Genomic DNA, 18,696 nt, shown 5'->3' on the forward strand with positions numbered 1-18,696 from the left:
ACCATGTTGACCCTAGTTTATTTAATTATATTTATATGAAATAGACAGTCGTATTGTTTGGTAAAACAGCATTTCACTGCATGCCGTACTGCGTATGATTGTATATGTGATAGTAGTACTTTGTTGCTAAGCTGTTGTTGGCAGTTAAGACCTCTACAGTGAGAAGTCATTAGGCTTCTGCAGCATTATGGTTTAGAACTGATGGAATGTTAAACTTCAAAATTCTCCATATAAAAATTCAGGAGATTGGCCAGGACATGCAAACAGCTTTGCTGTCTTTTTTAGAAACTACTCCTGAGTTATTTTCTCTGTATGTTTATGAATTCTCTTCATTTTTTCATCCCTTTCCCTTCCTGTACATCACTCCATTCATGTTTCCTTTGATCATCCAGTAGTGTTTACAGAGAAGCAGCTTTAATGCACAAGCCCACAAGGATTATTGCCAAAAACATCTGGTCCATAAGAACCCTCTTTTGTCTAAATGCTTGCATGAAAATTTTAGATTCAGGTTTCTGTGCAGAGACATTTTGTGTAGGATGTAGGAACAGAGAACATTGCTGTTCACTTTACTGCCTGCTGGCATTGAAAATAAAGACTTTATGATCCATGTTAGATCGAATACATCGGGGTGTCATCTGAACATGTGTTTTAATAGACAGGATGAGACTCATGGAAAATCAGACTCTGTACAAATAGGAGTTAACAAGGTCAACATCATCGATTTGCTCAAATCACCAGGTTAATTAATGACCTAAAAATTGCAACATCTTAGATTGTTACTTTCTTTTTGTCATAGAATTCTTCCAAATTGATTCCCAGTTTAAAATGTAATAAAATCCCAGATAGTTAATGTGGTGTTAGACTTTCGGATCCCACTTTATATACAAATTTACAGATTTTATTATGATATGATAATCTCCCTAATTCCCTAAAACTATACTTCTGTGTGTCGAATCACTAGAAAAGAGTTACGTCTATAGATGTAGTTTTTACTTGTCAGGTGCTCAAAGTAATAAAATACGATACAGTGAGGAAATCCAACCCACTCACTAACTGCCTGCCAGCTTAGGTGGTGATGCCTTGCAGGAAAAGCCAGTGTGCACTGGCACGGTCACATCTACACCCACACAAACAATCTGGCACCAGCTGGAGCCCAACTTGGCAGCCTGGCAAGATGCGCTTTCTCAAAGTAAAAGGATTGGCAGAGGTTGTACTGATGAGTAAGAAATCAATCAATAGAGTATAATATCCTAAATAAACAATGATTGGTTACTACACTTATAAGCTACATAGAATTCATGAAGGAATTTCCTTTGACATAAAATAAAAAATATTAAAAAAAACAAAAAAAACAGCTCTGTAGAAAATTTTTATTGTGCTGCTAATTATCAATGTTGATCATTTTCCCTCCAGGCCATATCGATAGACTTTTCACTTTATACACCAGTATTGTGTTCATTACACACAAATAAGAAAGTGTACCAAGATTTTAAGTGTAAAGAAAAAATATGTACAAAGAATAAATCAAATAAATCTTTATACCTCTCGTGAGGTGTCAATGCTTCCTCCCTGAAGTGTATCTCTGATGATAATAAATCAGATGCCAGAGGGTTCAAGCATGGTAAGAAAACCAAAATAGCTACTGTATGTGAAGGTTATGTGCATGTCAGCACCTAACACCTGGTCATCTCCAAACTCCCATAAATCTAACTTTATAAAGAAATATATATTTTTAAATTAGCTGTGCTTTTGAAATAATGATTAATTCCAACTCTCTCAATTTTTCTACATGTTCAATAATGAATGATTGAACTGAATGATATGTTAAGCAGTGGTCTCTCAGATCCAGCTTGTCAATGTACGTACAGTAAGTATTCTATTGAAATTCCAATCCGCTGTCACATGGTAAAATAACAAAAGGGTTTGTCAGGCGAGGAAGTGATTAAAAGAACCAAAAAAACAAGGTATGATGTCATTGGAAAATAATTCATGAAGGAGTGTTTTGATGCTATACTTATTAAAGAAATGTGTCACTGATTACTTTCCATAATTTCTAACCATTTAGATTTACATTTTAATGTTAATTGTCCATGAAGCAAGTCCCATTATAACAGTGAATCCTTTTTATCTTCATGAGACAGTTCTTCTTTGCCTTATGAACAACTTTTAATGATTTTTTAATATAAACCAGTGATTTAGGTTACAGCTGATGGTGTTGTCTGATCTGCTAAAAGATTAATCAACACTGAGAATGAACGCTTTGAGAATTTATTTTCAATGTCATTTAAAAAAAAGTTTAATAGTGACATCACTAAAGCCCATCTGGCCAAGGAAAGAATGCTCCAGATGAAAACAAGCCATGGTGTGATAAGCAGATTTAGTATTGCACACTGGACCTTCTCAATTATTTATGCAAACATGAATCACATGAAACACTTCATCCAGTAGCTTTGAGAAATCAAGGATGGCTCTATAGTATGGGTGTGGATTGAAAAAAAAAGCTCATGAATTCTCTAAAAGTGCATGAGTAATGTCTACATAACAAAAGGTCAACCTTTTTGTCTGCCTGTCTTCTGGGACCTTTGATCTGGATTCGTGTTAAATATATTTATTAATTGGCACTTAAATATTTAGCGTGATGACCTCAGGCGAGTGCGATATGGTTGACTGGTTTACATTAAGAACAAATTAATACAAAGGCACAAAGAACACATTTCCGTGTAGCTAAGGCTCTGGGTTGTTGGCCCAGGGGATCAAACTCCAGCATCGCCAAGCTGCCAGTTTTGTTCCCATAACCCTCTCCACTCAAGGGACACTGTATCGTGGTGCTCTGCACTCAGGTCCCAACTTCCAAAGTTGAGATATGCAAGAGAATCTCACTTTGCTATAATGTGTGTGACAATAATAAAGGCTTCTACTGTCAGAGAACTCCAAAGATATTACAGCTTCCTGTAAATAAATTCATAATTTGTTCTGAGCATCATGCTTAATACACAGTTCTAATGTTCCCATTTAAATATATGGACATTTTGCATAAGACTGCATAATGAAAACTTTTATTCATACGTGGTTATAATTCATGAGCATACAACACACTTGGCTATAATTTACAGTATGTCACACCTTTTATAATTCATGTGTTGCAATGATGCACCAAAACATTATGCGTAACTAGTCTCCCTAGCACGCAAAGTGAAAAACAAAAACTTGGGGTAAACATAAGGACCAGGAACATGATCAGTGTTGAATTCAGTTTAATGTGTATATGATAAACTGAAGCTCACACTAGAAACATCGCCATTGAAACTTTCTCCAGATCAATATGCGGTGAATAAGATGCACTGAAGAACTTGCATTTGATGGATGAGTCCTTATTGGTATAACTCCTAGAAAATAACTGAGACAAGTATAAACAATTTGTAATTTCTCAATGGCACTTTATTTGGGAAGACATCAGAAGACAATTTTGAATTTGTTAAACCATTATCTAGTAATCTTATAGAACAAGTGAATTAACATGCAGCTTGTCCTATTCTAAAAGATGATGTCATAGAAAGTACTGGGATAAAATGTGTGAAAAGGCTTATATGTCGTTTCACACGTGAAAGTTGGGGGGAAATAAATAAATCCTTAGAGGACAAGCCCTAGAGATATTCTGCAGATAACACAGCTAACATTACACTCTATTAAATCACATGTCAATATAATTGTTCATTTGAAAAAATAAATAAATATAATAATACTAATAATAATAATAATAATAATAATAATAATAATAATAATAATAATAATAATAATAATAATAATAATAATAATAATAATAATACACTGAGGGTTATAACATAAAAGAAACTTTTTTTTTTCCATCTCTTCGAAGCTCTGTGTGTCTGTATCCATAATGTTTGTACAACTGACACTAATAAATTAAATTAGTTTGGCCTAGGGGAGTATTCTAGTTTTAATTATATTTTTTTAGCATTGTATAATTCATGTCCAAGGATTATCCAATTTTTTGTCACTTCCCTTGGAATCTGGTGGGATTTCATCCCAGCAAGACTACAAAGTCTACAGCTTTCCCAGGTTGTCAAGCCTAAAGTGTTTGACTCCAGAGCTATAAATAATATTTTAATGGAAAACAGTTGGCTCACACAGCATAAAGAGGTGACATGCCAAACATACCATCATGTGTGTCATAATGCCAGAGAAACAGAATGAAACAGACACAAGCCAAGATTCAAACAACTTCATTATGAATATCCAGACTGAGAAACACATATAACTACAAACCCCATCATATGCCATAGAATGACACGGAAGGTCTGAGCTGGAGCAGATACAAGTAGACAATGTTTGTATTGGGGGAATTAAAAACTACATTTGATTGAAAAATAAGTATAGCTCAGTAACAATGCCAGATAAATTAGCATAGAAGCAATAAACATAGAATTTATTGATAATAATCTATAAGTTCTGCACATTCCAGGACCTGCTCCGAAGGTGATTAGCTGGATCAGGTTGGATACACTAGGAACAACATCAGGATCCATGTTGAGAAGATCTGGTGTGCAGCTAAGAGAACAATATTTATCCTTTTTAATCTATCAGTATTGCGATACTACACAATTTAAGACATGGTTTGAGCCTTGAGCATTCTTTATTCTAGTAAATAGTAGTAGTAGACTAGTTTGCAGGGATAAAGAAAACTCCTTATTCTGTTATTTACACTCTTAAAGTACTCTTTACACTGGTCTCTTCTTTTCTCATGAAGCTGATCAACAGTATGGACTCATGTGCAGTCACTGACATTTCAGTTTAAAGCACTTGAAGTTCATGTCATCAATACAATGCAGTTATTGCTATATTATTGCTATTGTGTGTACTTACAGATGGATAATTCACCAGTCTGCAGTGTGGAAGTTGAGGATGAGCGCCATGGCTGTACCTCATTAAGATGATTCAATATAATGGGGTAATTATTTGATTTGAATTTATGCAGAGTTCAGTTTCACTAGTTTGCTCATATTAAGCAGTCTATATTTAGCTAAGCTAGCTTGTTTACTTTGCTAAGGCTGGAGCTGATGTAAATCAAGTCTAGCTAACGGTATGTATTGGTTATTCACATGAGGTTTTACTTCTGATTAATTCATTAGCAAATTCATAATCATAATATTTAACAGCTTATATTCTCAGAGAACTCCATGTTGATTTTTTTTATATTATTAGTTTTTTTTTTTTACTTTTTAATACATTTAAAACCATTTTAAAATTTCACTTGAATCGTTTACACTATCTATACATTCAATTAAATGTAATTTCATAAAGTACTTTTGCCAACCCTGGCATGAGTAGTTTTTTCTTGTACCAGAACCTGATACTTTTTTTTTTAAATCAATTAATTATTTATTTGATGATTCCACACACCGATCACACGAGATGCACCACATAGTTCCCCAGAGAGCTTATGAAATATGTAATAAGATATTAGATCTGTCATCTTCTACAATTGTCAAACACCATGGTACTGATGGGAACAAATTAAATACAGTGTTTGTCGGCCTCTTGTGGCGATCTGTCCTTCTTCACTCACCCCAAAGTTTACTGGTCTATCAATTCATCTTCAATAATTTATCCTGGTCAGGGCTGAGGTGAATCCAGAGCCTATTCTGGGAAAACTTGATGTAAGACAGAAATACAGTCTGGGCTCATGAAAAGCCCAATTAAAAACTATTAAATTCTTAACAAAAGTCTAAGCATCAAAAGCATTGTTACATGTTTGTACTTGTAAAATATGGGAAAGCCAATTAATTCACACAAAAAAACCTAAAAAGATTCTCAAAACGTGATCAAAACTGAATTTCAGGTTAACCAGGTGGATATACAGCATAGAGAATTCCGTATAAAGACTATTATTTAACACTTATCGTAGTATATTTAATATTAAACCCTTTTAGTCAGAGAAAATATTAACCATAATACCTTAATATATATACGTTACATTTATGGGGGATGTGGTAGCTTAATGGTTAAGGTGTTGGACTACCAATCAGAAGGGGTAAGATCTTGAGCCCCAGGTCCACCAAAGCTGCCACTGCTGGGCCCCTGAGCAATGACCTTAAATGAGATAAAATGCAAGTCACTCTGGACAATGGCATCTGCTAAATGCCGTAAATGTAATGTAATGCAATGTAATTAGGGACAGTGATATGTATGATTAATCTGTTTTTGGACAAGAAATGAAAACAAACTAAATTGAACCAATCTGACTGACTGACCTTTTGCTCCCCCACCAGAAAAAAAAAATTATTATCCCACTTACTTCAAAAGATGTGACTAATCCCATCTATTCTCCTGAAATTTTGACTAATTCAACACACACATACACACACACACACACACACACACACACACACACACACACACACACACACACACACACACACACACACACACACAAACTGACTACAACTAACTTGTTTCAATTACAAACAAATTACTAACATCCACAAGGATAAAATATTTACTGAAGTTACATAAACGAAAAAAAATTATCCCATAAAAATCTAATGGGGATTTTTTTTATGTTTTTTTTTTTCTAGTGTTGAGTGTATTTTAAATATTATGTGGCTATTTCTTTGCGTATTCAACAATTTACATAAGCCTTGATATGTGTATATCGATGTACATACGACCTGAAGTTTTGGAAATATTACAGTAACTACTTACACACGTGATCGATAAAATTGTCTAAAGACACTTACACGTGACAGTATGACCCATCCAAGATGGCGGCGCCGTTGACGTTAGCATAACCGCGCATACTCAAGCACAGTAGTAGCGCGCGTCATGTGGTCCGCCCGTCACGTGGTCCGCGTGTCATGTGAAAAGTAGCGGAAGCGGAGTGGAAAACGCACAGTGGCAATGTACAGAACATCTCTGCAACACTCAAGCAAAAAGTGTTGAAAATGTGGCTGGTTCGTTTAGTGTGTGTTGCTGCTGTGTGGACATTGTGCGTGTCAGCGGACGGGGGGATTCTGTTCCCCCAGGAGTCTCTGTCACGGGAGCTGAAGGTGCTGAACGGACTGTGGACCTTTAGAGCTGATTTCTCTCCCAACAGGAACCAGGGTTTCGACCAGCTTTGGTTCAAACGTCCTTTATCAGAGGTAAATAGTTGCAATGGTGAGGGACGATATGACTATGAATATTATTATAACACGATATTTCACGATATGACAAAGTGTTATAGTTATTGGGGTGGAGTATTGTCAAAAAGTGTAGGTAGTAAGTGTAGTTAGCATTGCAAAAAAAAATATATATAAAATTATTGAATTTTTGCCAAGAATATAAAGTTTGTTTGTTTGTTTGTTTGTTTAGTAGTAGAGTGCAAACTTTTGCATTTATCCATGTTGGTGTAGCAAGGCTCCATCACCTGAAATGTACCAAGTTTTTGCACCAGTTCGATCCTGAAATTGCTATGCAGAGACAATCCTGTTCCGCTTATGAGAAAAATTTACATTTCCAGCATTTGGCAGATGCCCTTATGTCCAGAGTGACTAACATTTATCTTTATATATATGTGTGTATGTATAAACTGAGCAATTAAGTGTTAAGGGCCTTGCTCAGGGGCCCAACAGTGACAGCTTGGTGGACCCGGGATCAAACTCACAACCTTCTGATTGGTAGCCCAACACCTTCACCACCAGGCTACCACACACCCTTAAAACGTTTCATTTACATTTCCAGCATTTGGCAGGTGCCCTTATATCCAGAACGACTTGCATTATCTCATTTTTATACAGCTTTTGTTGGTAGTCCAACACCTTCACCATTAGGCTACCAAATGTTGCAGCACATCATCACAGAATTCATTGCAAAAGGTGTTAAATTAAGTCAGCAAATTGTTTAGCTTGAGCATTGAGGAATAATTCTCACCGTGTCTTTGCATGTGTTTGTGTCAAACTCTAGTCTGGTCCTGTCATTGACATGCCAGTACCCTCCAGCTTCAACGATTTAACTCAGAACCCTAAACTGAGAGATTTCATCGGCTGGGTGTGGTACGAGAAGGAAGCGTGGATCCCTCAGCGCTGGTTTCAGAACAAGGACACGAGGATTATGCTCAGAGTTGGAAGTGCTCACTACTATGCAGTGGTTGTAAGTTCTTTTCTTTGAAGACACAAGTCTCTTGTTGTAGGACTCGCATACAAAATCATTTTGAAGTCCTTTGAAGGGTGATAATTATTTTGGAAATGCAGCTATCGTTTGTTTAAACAAACAGAGGATATTTTATTATAATGAAGCTTTAATTATTCATGCAAAAAGTCTAAATCTTTCTGGTATCTAATATGTAAATCAGAAAACAGGTTTAATTACTATTCAGTAAAATAGCTAATTATTTATATTGCCAGTGGGTGAACGGGGTCAAGGTGATGGAGCATGAGGGGGGCCATCTTCCCTTTGAAGCGAATATCATTGATGTGATCCGGATGGATGCGAGTATGCCATGTCGTATCACCATCGCTGTTAATAACACACTGGATCTGCACACTCTTCCACCGGGAACCATCCAGTACATGAACGATCCTGCGCGGTAAGAGCTGTGTACTTTACTCTATCACACTAAGACCTCTGATTTTAACATGACAAAATCATTTGTGTATAGATTGGATATTTTTGGATATAGAGCACCATCTGGGTATAAGTATGGCACCGAACCTCTCGTTGTTTCCTGACATGAACATGCTACATGAACAGAACACACTCATGCTAAACATTCTCTTATTTTTCTCTTGCCAGATATCCTGCAGGTTACTTTGTTCAAAACACCAACTTTGATTTCTTTAACTATGCGGGAATACATCGCTCTGTGTTACTGTACACAACGCCACAGGTGTACATTGATGACATCACTGTGACTACTACCTTCTTAGACAGTACTGGTCAGTGGTATCAATGTTTTCATCTTGTATCAACTTTGATTTGTAAAGCAAAGTTATAATCATAACATTTTCTGAGGGTTTCCTCTGGGTTCTCTGGTTTCCCTCCCCATGTCAAAGATACGAGTTTTAGGCTGATTAGCATCTCAAAATTTTTCCTGGTGTGTTATTGTGCCCTGTGATGGGTAGCACCCCGTCCTGCCCTGTTCCCTGGGTACTCTGGGATAAGCTTGAGGCTCCCTGCGACACTGTGTAGAGAAAGAGCTTCAGCAGATGGATGGAAGATTGGATGGATTGTTCACAAAATAATCAGATCTTTGTTTGTGTTTGTTTGTAGGGTTTGTGAAATACAACGTGACACCAGGGGGCAGTGCCAAATCCTCTGTGAAGGTCACTCTTATTGATAAAGACAAGCGATGTGTGGCCAATGCTAACGGAACCCTTGGAGTTCTCAAAGTACCCGAAGTCAACCTGTGGTGGCCGTATCTGATGAGCCAGAACCCAGGATACCTGTACTCCATGGAGGTGAGAGACAGTGTGTGATTTTTGTGGTTTAGAAACTGGCTGTAGCATTTATTCTATCTATGTTTTAATAAATGTGATTCATTATGAATGAATACGGTCGCATTAATGTAGCAGATGCCTCAGTCAGCACTTTTAGATGTTTGACATGGATTGGATTATCGGTGGGTCACACAGGTTCAGCTCAAAGCGGAGAGCGGTGATGTGGATTACTACACGCTGCCAGTGGGTATTCGCACCGTCAGTGTCACCAGTACACAGTTCCTCATTAACAACAAGCCCTTCTACTTCCATGGAGTCAATAAGCACGAGGATTCAGACGTGAGTACCACTAGAGGGCAGCAAAGTCATTTTAATACAACCTTTTGAGCTGGTCTAAAATATTTAGTGTTTTAAGTGAATCAGTAATCTGGGTCTCTGATTGTTTGGTGATAAAATGACATACTATGTATGCTAGTCCATGAATTATAGAAGGATAGATTCATTTCAAACAGAACACTGCATTAAGTGTCCAACATCCCTCACTTCCTTGTGTACTGGAAGTACTCACTCTGTTTATACGACACAACGTTTTAGAATAGTGTTTACGAGGATGCAACTTTTGAGTACTCCAAAATAAATGATTTTTTCTTCTTCTCCCAAGCCCACGTTACACCAGATGCCAAAAAAAGCATGTGCTGTTTCTCATACACTCCCATTTTAATAAAAATGAATGAGGAACAAATATTTTACACCTCCAAAAACTAGTAGCTGTAGTTAATCCTGTAAACGTTTCGTCTTGTGCTGTAGATTCGAGGAAAGGGCTTTGACTGGCCTCTCATCGTGAAAGATTTCAACCTGATGAAGTGGCTAGGCGCAAACTCGTTCCGTACTAGTCACTACCCGTACGCTGAGGAGATCCTGCAGATGGCCGACCGCCATGGCATCGTGGTTATAGACGAGTCCCCCGGAGTGGGCATCAAAGACATGTAAGATGTAACAAGCTGTGTTGAGTACGACATGACTGCGGTGTTGATTTGTTTAATTGTAACTATTCACTTCCTCCGCAGACGCAGCTTTGATAATACATCACTGGCCCATCACCTTGTCGTCATGAAGGAGCTGCTGAGGCGGGATAAGAACCATCCCTCTGTCGTCATGTGGTCTGTAGCCAACGAGCCGGCGGCTGAGATGTCTCCAGCAGGCTTCTATTTCAAGTATGAATACATAGACTAATTTTATTTGATGTTACTTCAGGCACACTCCTCTACTTAAGACATATATTGTTTACTGTTCCACAATATAACATCCTTTTTTAAGGATTTTATTTTATTTTTTTTTTACATTATCTTGATTTGTATTTCATTCATTTTCGCTCAAGTTGTACAAAGACAGTCAATTACATCAAATCAGATACCGAGTAGCATTCAGAAAAGATCCCAAATAGATTTATTCATACTAATTATTGATGAATATTTTGGTTGCTTAATCCTTCTTCATAGGATATGGTTTAGGTGGTTTATAATAACTACAGATTTTTTTTATAACATATTATACAAAGGATTATAAAGCATAGTAATAATCATATATATATATAAAATAATCACTTTTCAGAGTCAATTTTCCAGATGTTTCCCCCATTTCCTGTCGTCTTTGTTGCCTCGAGGCTAGTGAGCCATGAGCCACTTGGATAATGATTTAAATGGGCTGAATCAGAACATTTCCTTGAACAGGCAAATGTTTACGCTTTTTATTTTTTAAACATGAACCCTCACTTCCTGTCATGGAAATGCTTGTGGAAGGATTTTGGCCTGAGTTCAAACTTCCTGATTAGTTTCCACTGAGCATGTGAAAGGTGTTAAATACTTCTGAGCGAAAGCAGTGTGTGTGTGATTTGTGAACAGCATTTCTGTAATGTGTGGCCTTCATCTTTACATCTTCACTTACATATAGCTAAGGAATGAAGCTTACTATTGTAAACCTTCTTTATTGTGTGTGTGTGTGTGGATCCAGTTCAGGTTGAGTGACTACAGGAATGCATTCAGGTCAGATGTTAACACGCTACATCTCTTATTAAACAGGTAGAGCTTGAATACCAGCACAATCACAGGCCACCCTGTCAGGATTATTCCTTCTCCCTAGCAGCCAAATCAAAAAGTCATTTAGCCTTCGTTGTCGTGACATTACGGCTCAAAACGAGTGTTTCCTGTTTTGATCTGCTAGCTTAAGGCTAGTGTGAAAATGCTTTATGGATTAAATACATCCGTTTGCTTCTTATAAATCCAGCTTAATCCCGAAGTGGAAAAATCTTCTTTTGTCTCTGCAGACAACTGATAACATACACAAAATCTTTGGATCCGACGCGTCCGGTGACCTTCATCACAGACAGTAACTATGCCAGAGACCAAGGAGTGAGTCTGTTTATTGTCACTTATTATTTTACATCATCTCTTGCTTCTGTCTTTTCTGGTCATTTATATGAATATACCTATGACCTCTGTATTCTCTGACTCTGTCTATGACTCGAAGAAGGAATGTGAGATAGAAACTTACTACAGTCACATACAGATGTGTGTTCATGGATGTGCTGAATTGCTTTTCTGCCCCGCGTGGTTGTACAGAGTGGTTAATCGAATTAGCCTTCGTGTCGGCATAAACCAGCATGTCCGTTGTCCTCATACTGTCAAGGCTTGTTAGACCACAACATTCTGTGTTAGAGGCAAGAGACTGTTACGTGTAAAAATCCCAGAAGAGCAGCAGTTTCTGAAATGCTCAAAACCAGCCTGTCTGACACCATGACCACGTCAAAGTCACAGAGATTGCAGAAGTTGCTCATTTTGATGATGAAACCAATGGACTGTGCGGCTACCACGTGATTGGTTGATTGAATAATTACATAACGAAGCAGGTGTGTATTGAGTGTGACCATGTATGCACAGTATTATGTCTACAGACACAATGTATTTGTGTTTGTTGCTAATAAAAATGCCAGCACAGTTTCACTTCCTCATGCCAGAGCTGACCAAACCCGAAACGGCACACTTGGTATCACGTCTGTCGACATGCCCGCAAGCCACTTCAGGAACTCAGCCTGAAACTCTCAGACTCTAATAAGCTAATTGCTATGGTTAGCAATCCTGCTAGTTTGAGTTTGTGTATATTGATTTTTCTGTGTATTTTCTAAAAACGTTTATAAACAGCTCAGCTTTTTAAAACCGCTCCTTTTTTAAAAGTGCTGAGATAATGTGGTATCGTCCAGACGGCATATAAGACGATAGTTGTTATATAGCAACGATTACAACAAGGAGAATCCAGAGCAAATATTAACTCAAACTTTTTTAAAGCTCCTGGGTCATTTCTAGGTCATACTACATTAACGCTAAAGGGAGCTTTTCTCTAGAAACTGAATCATCTGGTTTAATAAGATGTTTGATGGAGAGCTCGAAGAAGTTCTTTTAAAGTTTGATTTTTTTTTTTATTGTTCATAAAGTTGTGACCGTGTAATTGACTGAAAAGGCGAATAGCTTGAATTGGTTCAGTCTAAAACAGTCTAAATACAACTCATTTGAACCCTTTTGTCCTGACTATCTGTGGCTATGAAGCAAGGAAGGAATAATTACTGTAAGTCTGCGATTTTGTTGGAACGATGATATGATCAGCATGAGTACGTAGCATGATAAGATGAGGTGGGCTGGCAGCATGTATCTCAGAGGATGGTTGGTTCTCAAAAAGATGGCTGGTTTGTCGAAATTTGCAGGAATTTCCCTTTGTATTGTAACAATCTGTTTATTGATTGTATGACTGGCTTGGGTTTTATGGCTAGAAGGTTCAGGAAGAAACAAGGATTTATTTACCTTAAGATGTCCTTTAATTTAAAATGTAAGGACCTGTCTCTAATTTCATTTTAGTACAAATACAACTGGAATAAAATACACAGGTTTACAGTATGTTTACTGCATATAGTCATGGCCAAAATTGTTGGCACCCCTAAAAGTTTTCCAGAAAATGAAGTATTTCTCACAGAAAAGTATTGCGATTTCAAATTTTGCTATTCACATGTTTATTTCCTTTGTGTGTATTGAAACAACACAAAAAAAAAACAAAGGAAAAAGCAAATTTGACATCATTTCACACAAAACAACAAAAATGGGCCAGACAAAATTATTGGCACCCTTTCAAAATTGTGGATATATAAGTTTGTTTCGAGCATGTAAAGCAAAATGTGTGATTGCTATACCTTAATGAGAGAAATACTTCGTTTTCGGGAAAAACTTCAGGGGTGCCAACACTTTTGGCCATGACTGTATCCTCAGGCTCCCTACGTAGATGTGATCTGTGTGAACAGCTACTTCTCCTGGTACCATGACCCCGGGCATCTGGAGGTCATCTCCATCCAGCTGCGCACTCAATTTGACGACTGGTACGGAAAATACAAGAAACCCATCATACAGAGCGAGTACGGAGCAGACGCTGTAGCAGGCCTACACAATGTGAGTAATGATTCTGTTGTGCAGGACGAAAGCAGGTACGTAGCGGCTCGGGGGAATCCCTTAAGGTGGTGAAATTAATACATGTAGTTCTGAATATTATAGACCTTCCTGAAATAAAATGCCTCTTGAAATCTCTAGATTAAAAGTTTATATATTAAAAGATTTCATTTAGCTGGTGTCTGTGTTGATTGTTTCTCTATTATAAAAAGCTAGCAAGGATTTAGTCAGGTTCAGGTTGACCTGGTTTTAACACATTAACATCTGATTTCTTACATAACATGATTTTTGCATGAAGTTAAATAAAACATTTCAAGGCGTTCTGGTGAAATGTGTGTGTATAGTTTGTTTAGCTGTTGCAGGTAGTTATCGCCGTGTGTGTGTGTGTGTGTGTAATATATATATATATATTTTCCCCTAGGATCCTCCATCTATGTTTACGGAGGAGTACCAGAAAACCGTCCTGCAAAACTACCACCGAGTGTTTGATCAGAAGAGGAAGGACTTTGTTGTAGGAGAACTCATCTGGAACTTCGCTGACTTCATGACAGCTCAGGGTAAAAAGAATAAATAAATAAAAACATTTCCTTTTATTCTGATTAGTGATTATTATTGTTAGCTGTTGTAGTTATAGAACATGGACTACTTCCTCATAGAAATGCGACTGGACTGGTTCTTGTTTCCGAGGCTCTCGGAGTGTGAGTGGAGAAATCATTTGATCTGCCTGGAGACTGAGTGAGATTCTCAGCTTGGTTAAATGAGTGTCACAGTTAGGATCTTAGTGACACGGATATTTAAAGTAGTAGAGCGTGTTGAAATGAGCAATTTAGCAACTGCATGAATCCAAATAAGAGCAGTATCGTGTAGACAGTGAGGTTTAACACACCGCACACACACACACACACACACACACACAGCTGCTGTAAAATAAGTGATAACACAAACATGTTTCAGGAGCATTCCACAACATTAAACATATCTATAAACACAAAATCATGTCACTGGAGTTTTATTAAGAAAGGTAACAGGAAATGGTACCTGGCTGAGTCTAGAGACCATGAGGACTGGGATCCTGCGGGATGCATCTGAAAATGTAGTGTGTGTGAAATGAGCAGAAAATAAATCTGTTTCTTTAACACACTGCTCCTGGTCGCAGGGGGTTTAAATTAGGTGACCCTTCTTTCTTTTCTTTCTTTCTTTCCTTCTTTATTCTTTTGTTCATTTCTTTCCTTCATTCATTTGTTTGTTCTTTTGTTAGTTATTTTTTCTTTCTTCTTTTGTTCTTCATTTGTTCTTTCTTTCTTTCCTGCTTTAAATTATCCAACAGTATTTTGTCAAATATAGCAGAGACCGGTACAAATAACAGTAAAACCTTTGCTCCATATATTCCTCAGATACAGGAATATTTGGTGCTCATAGCAGATAGAGATAGCGATGATGTTACACCCCTAATGTTCGCACGCCGCTATGTTTATAACAGGATTAAATCTCTGTTTTATTCCTCAGATAATCTACTTTCTCTCTGCAGGTATCACTCGTGTGATAGGCAACAAGAAGGGTGTGTTCACTCGGCAGCGGCAGCCTAAAGCAGGAGCTTTCCTTCTGAAAGAGCGCTACTGGAGGATCGCCAACGAAACAGGTGCCCTGTCCACATGGACTAGATACCCCTGTCTGTGAAGACTCCACACTGGCTGCCATGTCACCCTGCATATGTGTGTGTGAGCGCGTGTGAGCGCGTGTGAGCGCGTGTGGGTGCGTGTGTGTGCGTGTGTGCGTGTGTGTGCGTGTGTGTGCGTGTGTGTGCGTGTGTGCGCGTGTGAGTGTGTGTGTGTGTGCGCGTGTGAGTGTGTGTGTGTGTGCGCGTGTGAGTGTGTGTGTGTGTGTGTGTGTGTGTGTGTGTGTGTGTGTGTGTGTGTGTGTGTGTGTGTGTACAAATACGAGCTGTGAAAACGAGTCAAAATATTTCAATGGTGCCTTATGCTTATGTCAACCAGTTAAAGATCAGATTTCTGTTTCTGCTTCTTCTGGTAAATTCAGGAAGAATTTACATGTTTAACAGCGTTTATAATACAGCAGAAAGCACTTCATCTTACCGAGCACATATCAGCAGGAATGTCAGGAATGTTGTGGGAGTTAACGTAGGAGTTCGATAACACTAGTGCTGCTCAAACAGTGTCACGTTCCTCACGCTGGATCTACAGAGAAACTACACAGCTGCACTGTATGTTCATCTCATCACATCCTCAGGTCCCAGAATCCAAGTTCAGTCTCCTAACACGCATGTGATGAGCATTCATCACTGTAGCATCAACAAAGTGCGTGATCTCAAACCGGCTGTTCGGTTTCTCTAATAATGTTTTAGATTCACATTTTACATTTTGCTATCAGTGCCAAAATTTTATCTGTTAAGGCTATGAACAATGTTATTTCGTTGCATTTCAGATTTGGGGACGTAATCCAGCAGGCCGGTTACGTCCACGGTTATAATAAGCCTTTCAGTTCTCTTTGTTTTTTGGGTTTTTTCCTGGCGTTCCAGACATTCCATCCTTGTTCTCGACCCGGAAATCAGCGCCTTCTGCTTTTTAAAAAAAAAAAACAAACACAAAAATGCATACATGCATATTTTTGCCAGTGCTATTCAGTTTGTGAGAATATTGTGATCGGTTTTATTGCCTGTGCTGTAAAATTGAGATTGTACTCAATTACTTCCATATGCACATATAATTTGCGTTCAAACACATTCTAGAAAACAAAAAACCACTTAAGCCTACGCATGCTGGACTTTTCCGTATGGAACACGTTACTTGCTAACGAGTGAAGACACTGTATATCACTACGCTGGCTTACTAACCAGTTACTCGCTAAGTGGCTTGATATTCTTTTGTTTGGTTTGTCTTTGGACCAGGATTTACTAGTAGTCCTGCTTTTATTTGACCTTTTGGATGAAATGACCGTATTATTAAATGAAATGATAAAGTTGGGTGTAAGCTTGGGAAGAATTCGGTGGGAAAATGTGCAAGACCTTTGAGGCTTACAGACTATTTTTATGTGTATCAGTTATCCATTACGTATGGATTCAGACTCGAGTCTGGCTTTTAAAACGTTGGCTTTAATTTACTTTTAGATTCACATGAAAACTTTATTGGGGGCTTTTGTTTTATGTATGTAGAAAATGTGACCCCTAACAAATTTGTACAACTTCAAAATCCTTTTTCGCTTTCAATAAAAATCCATTTCCTGTATGTGATTTCATTTCATTTCCATCATTTCCCCCAGCATCGTGTACTGACACGAATATGTCTCACCCTAATTTTCATTCCCCATGAACTCCAGCTGAAATAAAAAGATGGCAAACTCTCGCCCATGTCTTACATGATGGGAATCTAAAATATATTCTAAAGAACTAGAGGCAAACACAACACTGGTGGGGGGGGGGAAGGAATCATCAACTGATAACCTAACAAATCATTTACTTGTTGGATCCTATAAAAAATGTCTAGATAGGAAAAATACCTTCTTTTTTTTGGTCCTGTGGTTTTTCCCTCGGCTATAAAGGAGCTCTAACCGATTGTGTTTTTTATCCTGTGCTGTGACATGGTTTAATAAATCTTTAATCACACTCCATAAATATTTTAATACACAAATGGCTAATAAAACATATTTTCTTGCATCAGAACATCACAGGCTAATGAATGTACCCTTATTAATCATTAAAACATTTCAGATTTTGCATGGCAGGAGCTGGCTCCAGATCATCTACTTACAAACATCACCACTGATCAAGAGAGAGCACAAAGAGAAGCGATAGCTGAGGGAATGTTTTAATGGTAGACCAGTTCCACATAAAGACACTGTACTGTCGCTATTCAGTCTGGACTTCTCCTTCACACATTGTAATCCGTTTAATCCAAATCTTCTCAGCCGTCATCCTTTGTTCCTTGTCCCTGTTTCCGTTTTGATTTAAAACGTATTTCTTGGATTCTCATGAGATCCACCCACCATCCCTTCTCTCTTAAATATATGACAAAGTTATGGTAAGGTTCTGTACACCGTTTCCTCCAAGATAGATTAGTCGGATTGTGCCTGCCATATCCTAGCGAATTCGACATACAAAACCTTATCGTAGATCGACAGCGACATGCTTCCTAAACACGGATGTGAACGTTCTCCTGACTAAAAAAATCAAAAGACGTACACAGCTCAAGATGACAAACGAAAAGGTAATGGGATAAAAGGAGTAGGGTAAAAACGTATAAAAGCATATGGGTTGTTTTTGTGTGTGTTTATATGGCAGGGTATATCATCACCCAGAGAAGAATCTAATACTGAATGTATAAGAGAACACTGTAGTGTTACACTTAACTGACCCTCAGGAAGTTTCATCTAACGAAGCACAAACAGAAGGCACTTTTATTGAAGTATAAACCGGATGCGACTTTCTCACTGTTGGCGTGGTCCTTCGTAACGTTATCATTATATATTAAATATCTCAGGAGGAAACGCTGTGCATTAAAAGATCTCTTCGGACTTGACGTCTCAGGAGAGGAAGTGTTTAACTGAAGAAAAGAATAAACCTGCCATATTGAGCATGGGATGTAGGCTTGGATGTCATGCAGACAAATTCGTTTACACTGCAGATTTTGTTTTTTTTAAAGCCGTATTGATTTTCCCGTAAGTGACACAGAATACGTATAGTAAAGAGAGGATAAGAACAAATGCAAGAAAGTCATCGTGTCACGCTTGGAGTTTGAAGTAAATTCTATTCAATTCCTCGATGT

At 37.9% G+C, this 18,696-nt stretch overlaps 1 protein-coding gene across 2 annotated transcripts; it reads left to right on the forward strand.

Annotated features, from left to right (window-relative positions):
- The first annotated feature begins 6,864 nt into the window (after positions 1–6,864).
- Positions 6,865–17,160, forward strand: gusb (glucuronidase, beta). Of its 2 annotated transcripts, XM_027137773.2 has the most exons (13): positions 6,865–7,160; positions 7,963–8,148; positions 8,403–8,584; positions 8,791–8,933; positions 9,268–9,455; positions 9,630–9,773; positions 10,242–10,420; positions 10,502–10,648; positions 11,758–11,842; positions 13,745–13,921; positions 14,340–14,475; positions 15,447–15,557; positions 16,361–17,160. In XM_027137773.2, the coding sequence occupies exons 1-13, from the start codon at positions 6,963–6,965 to the stop codon at positions 16,372–16,374; spliced, it is 1,890 nt and encodes a 629-aa protein (XP_026993574.2). In that variant the 5' UTR covers positions 6,865–6,962; the 3' UTR covers positions 16,375–17,160. The 2 variants fall into 2 exon arrangements, with proteins under 2 accessions (XP_026993574.2, XP_026993571.2); XM_027137770.2 differs by having other exon boundaries at positions 6,866–7,160; positions 15,447–17,160.
- The last annotated feature ends 1,536 nt before the right edge of the window (positions 17,161–18,696 follow it).

This window comes from Tachysurus fulvidraco, chromosome 26 (genome assembly GCF_022655615.1).
Source record: "Tachysurus fulvidraco isolate hzauxx_2018 chromosome 26, HZAU_PFXX_2.0, whole genome shotgun sequence".
In the NCBI taxonomy this organism is placed as follows: Eukaryota; Metazoa; Chordata; class Actinopteri; order Siluriformes; family Bagridae; genus Tachysurus; species Tachysurus fulvidraco.

Coding starts and splice junctions, on each gene's coding strand:
- gusb (XM_027137770.2), top strand. CDS start 6,963: ATGTGGCTGGTTCGTTTAGTGTGTGTTGCTGCTGTGTGGACATTGTGC. Junction 9,456..9,629: donor GATACCTGTACTCCATGGAG/GTGAGAGACAGT, acceptor TGGGTCACACAG/GTTCAGCTCAAAGCGGAGAG. Junction 9,774..10,241: donor ATAAGCACGAGGATTCAGAC/GTGAGTACCACT, acceptor CTTGTGCTGTAG/ATTCGAGGAAAGGGCTTTGA.